A 10,639-nucleotide genomic window follows, 5' to 3' on the forward strand; every position below is an offset into this window, starting at 1 on the left:
TTGAAGAAAGGCTACTTGACTAATATGTTTGAAGAGGTAAATATAACATGGACAACTTTCATAATTCATGAAGAAAGTGTTTCAAAAGCAACTGCATAAAAACATAATTATGGCCATAAGTTAGTTTGAGTTATGAACTTTTTTCTCTTCTCTACACAGTTTTAGCACAAAACTACTGCAAGAGTTACTTTCTGTTTTGAAATTTTTGGTTTACATTTTAATAAACTTGCTTAGCATTTAAAGTAAATTATATTTCAATGTAGGAGTTTCTATAATGTATTTCAAAGGTAAGAAGCATCCAGTAAAATCTGTGGCTGAAGTAATGTAAATCTAAGCACCCTATGATCTGTATGTCCTTAATTACTATGACGTCCCTGTACTACTCCCAAAACAATTTTTCACTGTACTTAGGTGCATGTACTACAATAAGTCAAATTTCAAAAAATTGTCTGATTCATTATCTTAGCCTTAATATCCGATCTAGATGCCATGGATTGTAATCATTTGACTACTCAGAGGGGGAAGAGAAAGGAGAAATGTTCTGGAGTCCTGGTAAATATTTATCTTCTGGTCAATACATCTAAAATAATTTAATTGCTTTGACACTGACACTGAAACTAAGACTTATTTTATGTTTTGAATGAGCAGCCAATTTAAAACAATAAATGCACATTGGGATTATGGTAGAAAATAACATATTAAAGTTTTAAATCAAATTAGTGCTATGCTTAACAGGGAATAAATTCATATCTCTGGAGCTCAGAGTTTATTTGGCCATTTATCACATCACTGTTTGAAAGTCCTTGCTGTACACAAATTTCACTATATTACATCAGGGACTACATTTCAGAGGTACTATATTAGTTGTCAAAAGCATTATTTAAATGCAAGATGTCATCTGTCTTAATTTTCCTATATCCTCACATTAACTACTACATTTCCACTTTTACAATGTGAGTTGTCTTTGCTCCTAACTCAAACTTCCCACCACTGAAGCCCTCAAGTGTGCCTGCCTTCTTTAGAACCAATTATTTCAAATATTCTGTTTTTGTATCCCCTCTCCTATCTGCTATGAATACTAGCCTGGCTGAAACGCAGCCATCTCTAACTTGTCCTACATTTAGTCCCATACACCATTAACATTTGTTCCTGCTGACTTACATTAGCTCCCTATCTCAATGCAACAAGTTTCCATTTTAAAATATCTCCAAGGCATTGAAAGCTATTTGTATCTAAGTTGCACTGAATGATGAAGATTTATTTCTATTGGATACTTCTTACTGTACATTATAAAGTTTCTTTAAACTTGCAACAAAAAGTTCCAAATAGAGATTTTAATCCAATTTGAGAATGCATCTTTACTGCTCTCTTGCCTTTAAGTTACTATTTATTGTCATATTCTTAAAGACTTATTGATTTAGGAAAATAAAAATTATGTTTTATTGTGCTGATTAAAAAGGCAGAGGTACATGTCACTACTTTTTGTTTTTAATTCTTTCTTGGGATTTGGGCATCACTGCCAAGGCCAACACTGGTTACCTAACCCTAATAATAATAATAACTCTAATACTATACTAACAGGTTAGTATTATATATTATCTTATTATTGACCGATTTTATTATGTTCATTTTACAGTAGATAAAGATAAACAATTTCCTCTAATGAAGGAATTCAGGACAAGTCATAATGTTTAAATTTAGGAGTGAATTCTTACAAGAAGAACAACAAGAAGACATAACAAAATACAATACATTGAGTTATCAACATCAAGAGATTAAGTACAAAGGTGAGCAGCTGGAGTTGATCAGCCAGCTTCTACTTAAATGGTGCCAAAGGCTCAAGAGGCTGAATAATTTACTCCCGTACCTATGAAGCAAAAAAAAAATGGATGTTACGGAGTTTCCAAAACTACTGACAACAGCCAGTGGCAACAATAAATAGTCTTAAGCTACTTGTTTAAAATAAACCAGGTCAGATCACCACCATGTTTGTATACTAGACCCTAGTTAATTCCTATGTGGAATACAGTGTTCATTTTAGCACATGCTTGAAGATGCTGGAAAAGATTCTTAGGGGTTCACTAATGACTAGCTTAAAAATCCTAAATTATCACAATAAGTTCAGGGACTTAGTTTGTTTTACTCTAGAAGAATATTCATCTGGATGGGTTATTGGAATTAGATAAGTCAGGTAGAAATAAAGAGCACATGCTTACAAATTATGTAAATATAGCTTTACATCAGATGTCAGGAGATTCTTCTTTTCCCAGAGGGTTATTCACTTTTTGGAAAATGCTGCTGGCATTAGCAGCTGCTACTGGTTTACAGAAAATGCTCATAAGGGAACTGGACAAATTTCTGGAAGAAGCTGATAGAGCTGTATTCAGAAGGTAGGATGTTGGATTATTTTTATCTTCCGAAAATATTTTTTGATTGTCTTGGGGATTGAAGAAGAATTTTCAAATGTTATTTTCCTTGAAATAAAAGCAAAACACTGGAAATGAACACACAGACATATGAACAAGGAGCAAGTGTTCAGCCTTTCCAGACTGCTCTGTCATCTAATAAGATCATTGCTGACCTAATTGTAAGCTCAAATCCACATGCTGCCTACCCTGGTAATCTTTTACACTGTTTATTAAGAAGAATGTAGCTCTGTTTCAAAGACTCCATTTCAATTGCCTTTTCAAGAATAAAGTTTCAAAGACTGAAAACCACCTAGAAGATTAAAACTTTGCCTCATCTCTATCTTAAATTGGTGATGCTTATTTTTAAATATTGACTGCTAGTTCTAGATTCTCCTATTAGAGGAAACATCGCTATACATCTACCCTGCCAAGACTCCTTAGGATGATGTATTTCACTCAAGTCACTTCTTGCTGTTCGAGATACCAGGTTAGTCTGTACAACCTTACCTTACAGGCAACCTGCTTTTTCAGGTATTAGTCTGGTAAACCTGTGAACTGCTTCCGATGCATTTTGGCCTTCTTTAAATAGGATGATTAAGACTGTACACAATATTCCAGATGTGGTCTCATCAGTGCCCTATATAACGGATCTAAATAACCCTGTTGAATCTGTGGAACAGGTAAGAAAAACACATAGCTAACCTACACCAGATGGTTTGACAGTAAGAGTTGTCAGGCTGATTTTTTTTTTATTCTCATGAACAGGTTAGGCTTTTTTTTTCAAAGTTTAAAGAGTATGGGATTTTTTAAAAAAATCAACACTTCAGTTTACTTCATCTGCCCATCAACAGCATGACGTTTACTGCATCAAATCCTTACACACTCGCTGGATTAAGATTCATGGAATTGTTTGTTTGAACTCAGCATTAAGTTCAAATGGTTTTGAAGAGTTTTAACTAAAATTTGATTGAATGAAATAGAGGCAGGACCTCTCCGTCTGGGTCCTGCATACCATTTTAAACATATCCAGCCCAACATTCCAGGTCAATGGACTTTCAGCAGAAATGGGAAAAGTCTGAAAATATAACAGCTTTTCAATGAAACAATAGGTTGGGATAGGGAGGCAGAGAAAAAGAAGCAAAAGGAAGGTCTTTAGTAGGATGGAAAACAGATTTTTCTTGAATTGATTTAATATTTTTCCACTGTTTGTCTTGGAGATTTTTATGGTGGTGATGGTGATGTCAGAGTGATATCTAATTTCAAAGTAGTTGAAAGCCTGCTGTTTCATGTTCTATCCATTTCTGTCATATGTTCATATCTACTCTTCAAATGCATATTTTTCCCCTGAAATTATTAACTTATGACAGGGTAGACAATGTCACATATCCACAGTATTCTTGCTAATGAACCACTTTTCACACTCAATCATGAAAACAATGTTTAATTATACAAGGTATCCTAACTGAGCTGGGTCCTGTTAGCTCACACTGCTAGACTTCAAACAGAGATAACTGCTTAGATAGCCAGAATCTTGGTCCATTCTTTTCCCTCCTTCCCCTTAGCTTAGGCTTTTAAAAGCCAATCATGGCACTTCATCACCAATCCTGTTAAATTCAGCACTTTCTAGAAACCAACCCCATTCTACAATGTATCATGTAATGTACATTTAATCATCAATATTGTTTAAAATGATTGAAACCTTTTGTGGTTTCAAAAAGCAGGCCGCTAATTTGCTGTCAGCAGCAGTATATGCTGTCAGACCAGTTTGTATTGGTTTCTGCCACTCACTTCCTTGACATTCAGATCACTTGAACTATGTTATGCTATTTTACTTGCTCCCATTGTACCAGTGCAGAAAATCTGCTTTGCTCTGTAAGCAAAGTTATTCATGATCAAATAATAATGAAAACTACTCATTACTATATTTCATTGTATTAATACAAATATATTTCAACTCTATAAAATAAAAAACCTGTGTTTTAGAAATTTCCCTTTATTAATATATGCCTATTACTAACTTAAAGTTGTAATAAAAATAGAAAATGATGGAGAAACTCAGCAGTTGGCAGCATTTGTAGAAAGAAAAACAGCTTTTAGTCTGAAATAACTCACTTGCAGTCTGGCCTAAGTACAGCTTAAATATAATATTCTCTGCAGCTAAATTTTATTGTTTAGTTATTTCGGTAAACATCCTATTGACCAAGAAAAATTTTCCAATCCAGTGTGAGTATAGCTTATTTGGAGCTTTTTTCCAGTATCAGCAATTTTTTTATTCATGTCCCACTTTAGTGCCTACCTTCAGGCAAGGTTCATTTTCTGAGGTGTCACACTTCAATAAATTTGTTAAACCCTTTCTAGAAGTTTGGAATGATACAAAATCCCCTACTTCAGAGTCATTAATTTTATCCGAAGCATATTTGACATTTTTAAAGAAGCCATCTAAGTCAAAACTTTTCCTTCAATTTTTTTTCCTTTTTGCTGATTCATGTTGGAAAACCAGTTCTGCAGGCACCAGTCGCTCACTTTTATTTTGCCTCTGTTGCCAATTGAAACTTTAAAATGAGAGTTTCTGCCAGTTGTTCAATCATGTATGTCTGAACTGAGTCCAGCCCTGCATTACACTGGGGACTCCATATAAATACAGGTGAGGAAGGTCATTTGACCGATCTTGATTCAACATCCAGCATTAGCTTTCATGTTCCCCTGTTCATTCACTCAAACCTTTTGATATCAGTTTCAATTTTACCTTTATTAGTCTGAAAATCTATGTCTCCTCATTCTACTCGTGACTTAAAATATTTTGCTTAATTTTATGTAAACTTATTCATGTACTAGCTTTGTTTTTCTCATTTTACTTTTCACTGAAAAGGCCACACTTATCACTAGTCTTTTCCTTATAACTCAAACCCTTTACACCTGATGTCAGCCTCTTAAAATGCTTCTACAATGCTTGAATGTCTCTTTTGCTTCAGGACATTAACTCAAGTTGTAATAAACATAGAAAACAGTGGAGAAACTCAGCAGTTGGCAGCATCTGTAGAAAGAAAAAACAGAGTTAACGTTTTAAGTTTGAAATGACTCAGTTGTAGTCTACCCTAAGTACAGCTTAAATAAAGCATTCGCTGCTGCTAAATTTGATGTTTACTTATTTCAGTAAACATTCTCTTGGCATCATCAATTACTACTCCGCATTAATTGGACTCATTTTATGTTGAATCTAATGTTTAAAGTCCCCTGGACTTGATGGGATGCATCCTACAATATTAAAGGAAGTAGCCACAGAGATAGTTGAAGCACTGGTAGTAAACTTCCTGGAATCCTTAGATTCTGGAAAAGTCCCAGAGGATTGGAAGACTGCTAATGTAATGCCTTTGGTTTAAAAAAAAAATTTAAAAATAGGTAACTTTAGATTAGTTGATTTAACATCTGTTATTGAGAAGATGTTCAGAGTATTATAAAGGATTTAATAGCAGAGCATTTAGAAATACATAATATCATCAAGCAGAGTCAGCATGACTTCATGAAGGGGAAATCATGCCTGACACATTTGCTGGAATTCTTTTGAGGAGGTAACAAGCCAAATAGTTAAAGGGAACGAGTGAAATTAATATATTTGGATTTCCAGAAGGCATTTGATGAGATATCACACATTGGCTACTTAAGACTCATGAAGTTGGAGGTAATATATTAATATGGATAGAGGATTGACTAACTAATAACTAATAGAAGGCAAAAAGTTCGGATAAGGGGGGCATTTTCAGGGGAGAAACCTTCAAGTAGTGGTGTGCCGCATCAGTGAGGCTGCAGTTATTTACAATATGTATTAATGACTTTGAGGAAAGTGAGTGTACGATAGGCAAGTTTAGGAATGATGCAAAAAATAACTTCACATTCGACTTGCCATGTTTTCTCTTGAAATAAGACAATTAAATTTGAATCATTGTAAAAAGAGAAAAAAAAAACAGACTGAAGTTATTGGAAATGCTGGAGTAACCAGGTCATCCTACACCTTTTGGGGAAAAAATAGAAATCAACATTTCAGACCTGGACATTTCTAGCAATATAGGGAAAGAGAAAAGTGTTTAACTACTTATATTATTCAGAATTCAATCCCCTCAACACTTTTGGACCAGCTGGTTACTGCTTACTTTTTGACACTGGTGTCCTAACTGCAAATTTCCCAAGTATTATTGAAGCATACAATAGCCTGGATTTTGTAATGGTAATAACAGCATTACTCTCATTCCTAAAAACTTTGAAAATAAGAGCTTGTTGAAAAATAAATTATCATTTCTAAACAGTGCCCTGAATTCATAATAACTGGTGAAAAAACCCTCTGATCCCAAAAAGTCTAATTTGGTATCTGCATAATATCAATTTGTTCAACTGTTTTTAAAATAAAACTGTGAGCTGAATTTTCCTACATTGTTGGCAATGTATTTTTCTGTGAGATTCTCAGCAGGAGGTCCACCGTGACCCATATCAGCTTCTCTTGTGCAATCTTCCTCCTTCAGCTTATTAATTGTGCAACTGGCCACTCTACCATGGAATCATGAACCAGGAGAAGTGGAAGTGTTCTCTGGCTGTAAGGAATTTATAATGCTCATGCCATTGGTTAAGTCCCACATTCACAGCACTTCAGATGCTGAAAGCCAGGAACTGCCCTCCACACTGGTATTCCAGCATTACATCTGAGGAAATGGCCCAGGAAGGCAAGTTAGTACATCACGTTATAAATAGAGATTGAGAGGTTCTGGTAGAAAGGTGAGCCATCCTATATCCTGCTGACTGGCAAAGAAGGCCAGGTGAATGGACTTAGTCGATCTGCACCAAGTCAGTGGTGGGGGGTGGTGGGGTCTGTCAGTTGCATTCTGGGTGAAATGCAATGCACAGCTGTGCAAGGAGAAAGATTGATGATCTTCTGTACTCTGCGAAGATAATTCCATCATCATCTCTGCTACTTCACACTCTCAGAGCCAGCACTAATTCTAACTCTGCAACTGCATATACACCTCACCAAGGCGCATGGACTACAACGCTCACTATTACCTGCATCATGTCTGTTCAATGTGTCTTGCTCATGTTATCGTCCAAAGCTATTAATGTTCCCACCCTCTGCACTTGTAACTAACTTACTGGGGAACACCCTGTCCTGTCCTGTTCATGCATCACCATAAATAACTCATACATCAAACTAAATCCCATTTCTTTGTGTTATTGGAGAAAAATAGGGCAATTCCTTGCACTTGTGCTCTTGACTGACTTGCCGCCCCCTCCACCCCTTGAAATTCAGACATGACCATTTGGTTGAAGCACATGATGTTTATTTACCACTTAAGATGCCGGAACATATTGAAGGTGGCACCATGCTATGCCAATGTTACATTAGGTAATATTTTCACTCCCTTGATTATTCAGTGCTCCAAACTATGACAGGTTGACAACCATGATGGGGGTAGTGTAGGCTTCTGTGCCTGGGGCTGGTCTGCTCCATCCGCTTCTCTTTTCATTCTATTTTTCTCTTCCTTTTTCCTCTTTCTATTTTATTTACCTTCTGGTAAAGAGCTCAGTTGTGGCGACAGCAGTGGCAAGTGGGCCCAGCAGTGTGGACTTGTGGCGGCGGCATCAAACACAAACTGGGTTCCTGGCAGCTTCTGCATTGTTGAGCCAGTTCTGGTGCTGCACAGGCAAGTTTGGGTTCCCGGCGACATTGGCTTCTAGCGCAGATTCATGGAGGTGGCAGTAGAGATGGATTTGGCCCAGTAAGAGATCCAGCGGCATCAGCAGTGGCTGCATTGGTGAGTGGGCCTGAAGCAAACTCATGGTAGTGGAGTCGAGTTTGGGCCGGTGCAATATCTGGTGTCTGCCTTGGCAAGGTCCAGCAAGGACTCATAGTGGTGAGGGTGTTGGTGGAGGTGAGATGGCACCAAAGAGTGGTGACTTCTGTTTCAGTGACAGTGGTAGCGTGATCAAGGGGACTCATGCCACCAGGCCCATAGCCCATGACAGAGCACTTAACAAGCAGGACTGTAAAGTTGGACACTTTCTTTATTTCTTCATTTTTCTATTGTGTTTTGGTTTATTTTTCTTTGTTTTAAGATAACAATGGAGCGTGGCAACACTAAACAACACTTTTCTCTGTATTTTGTAACAAGATACATGTGACAATAAATAAATCAAAGAAATCAAATCAAATAAAACCTGCCTGCCTCTCCGTCTGCACTAAAAAGCAGTGCTTACCACATTGTGGGGGGGGGGGAACCTCCAATTCAGCACTATATGAGTGAGTACTGAGAAAGTAATCTAAGAGCTGTAAGATGCATCCTGTATAGATGCATGATAAGTGTGTGTTACCCTGTGAGTAAAGTAATCTGGAAGAAGCATGTAAGTCATAAGTGTCCCTGACCTCTGAAATAAAGTTCTGATAGTACAAGTAATGAGTTATTCTGAAAGCATCTATTATGATGTGGAGATGCCCACTTGTATGGAGGAAGGGTGGAACAGGGCAATGTCCATGGAGCATATGGTTACATTGCTATGAAGACAGACTTGGATATAGACTCAGAGAAGTAAGCAGTGCTGTTGCAAGATGACTTTTATGACTTTCATTTCAGAAGTTGGTGCTGTCTAGTTTATTGGGGAAGGAGAGAATTGGGAACTGCACAGAAGTGTGGTCAGATTGGCTAATAATGAGATACAAATGCAGATGGAAATAAGGTAGTTGCTGCTCAATAGTGAAAATCAGAATTCACTGTTTAAACTGAGGGGAAAAACTGGAATTTTTTTAATGTCAAGAATCTGATTTCCCCATATTTGCCATATTTTCCCTAGGCTGCTCAAGGGAGTGGAAAATCTACCAAATTCCTTTTTATTTAAAATAATACTATTTAAAGTTTATGAAACTTAAGCTTCTACCATAAGCCACATGTATATCCAATAATCTATTTTAAGATTAGTTAAACTGAAAGAATAAGAAGTGCATTTTATTATAGCAGCAGAAAATGCTACACGAACTCAGCAGGCACAGCAGTAACTGTGAAAAGAAAAATACAGTTAACTTGCAGACTGGTGACTTTTCCCAGTTTGTTGTCTATGAGAATACTTCAATGGCATTGACGGCTATCTCTGCTTAATGACTTCACTGCTAACTGGATACCTACAAATTGTACTGATTTGGCGCCAGATTCAAACTAAGGTCAGGAAAGGGAAAATCCATAACACAGAGAACATCAGACCTTCAAAGGCAGATTTTTAAATTCGCTGTGTGAAAAATTGACGCTGAGATACAAAAGACAAACGAAGGCAGTCAGAATGGTCATTGAAGAAACAGTGCACGGAATGCAAATTGTGCTGAATGCTCGATAGATCTTGGTAAAAACATTTATAGAGTGTGAAAGAAACGCCATCATATTTGTGATAACAAGGTGTAGAGCTGGATGAACACAGCAGGCCAAGCAGCATCAGAGGAGCAGGAAAGCTGACGTTTCGGGTCTGGACCCTTCTTCAGAAATAGGGGAGGGGAAGGGGATTCTGAAATAAATAGAGAGAGAGGGGAGGCGGATAGAAGATGGATAAAGGAGCAGAGAGGTGGAGAGGAGATAGACAGGTCAAAGAGGTGGGGATGGAGCCAGTAAAGGTGAGTGTAGGTGGGGAGTTAGAGTGGGGATAGGTCAGTCCAGGGAGGATGGACAGGTCAAGGAGGCGGGATGAGGCTGGTAGGTAGGAGGTGGGGATGGAGCTTGAGGTGGAAGGAGTGGATGGATAGGTTACTGAGGCGGGGACAAGCTAGGCTGGTTTTGGGATGCGGTCGGGGGAGGGGAGATTTTGAAGCTTGTGAAGTCCACATTGATACCATTGGGCTGCAGGGTTCCCAAGCGAAATATGAGGTGCTGTTCCTGCAACCTTCGGGTAGCATCGTTGTGGCACTGGAGGAGGCCCAGGATGGACATGTCGTCCAAGGAGTGGGAGGGGGAGTTGAAATGGTTTGCGACTGGGAGGTGCAGTTGTTTGTCGCGAACCGAGCATGGGTGTTCCACAAAGTGGTCTCCAAGCCTCCACTTGGTTTTCTTGATGTAGAGGAGGCCACATCGGGAACAGCGGATACAGTATACCACATTAGCAGATGTGCAGGTGAACATCTGCGTGATGTGGAAGGTCTCCTTGGGGCCTGGGATGGGGGTGAGGGGCGAGGTGTAGGGGCAGGTGTAGCACTTCCTGCGGTTGCAGGGAAA

General features: G+C 38.1%; 1 protein-coding gene across 1 annotated transcript in view; it reads left to right on the forward strand.

Annotated features, from left to right (window-relative positions):
- Positions 1–482: 482 nt before the first annotated feature.
- Positions 483–10,639, forward strand: part of dhrs7 (dehydrogenase/reductase (SDR family) member 7) — a 45,904-nt gene continuing 35,747 nt past the window's right edge. Inside the window, exons 1-2 of the mRNA XM_048599681.1 lie at positions 483–552; positions 1,637–1,787. Coding sequence (XP_048455638.1) covers positions 1,688–1,787 — 100 coding nt within the window. The 5' untranslated portion in view covers positions 483–552; positions 1,637–1,687. The remainder of the gene's footprint in view (positions 553–1,636; positions 1,788–10,639) is intronic.

This window comes from Rhincodon typus, chromosome 8, assembly GCF_021869965.1.
Source record: "Rhincodon typus isolate 14 chromosome 8, sRhiTyp1.1, whole genome shotgun sequence".
Taxonomy (NCBI): Eukaryota; Metazoa; Chordata; class Chondrichthyes; order Orectolobiformes; family Rhincodontidae; genus Rhincodon; species Rhincodon typus.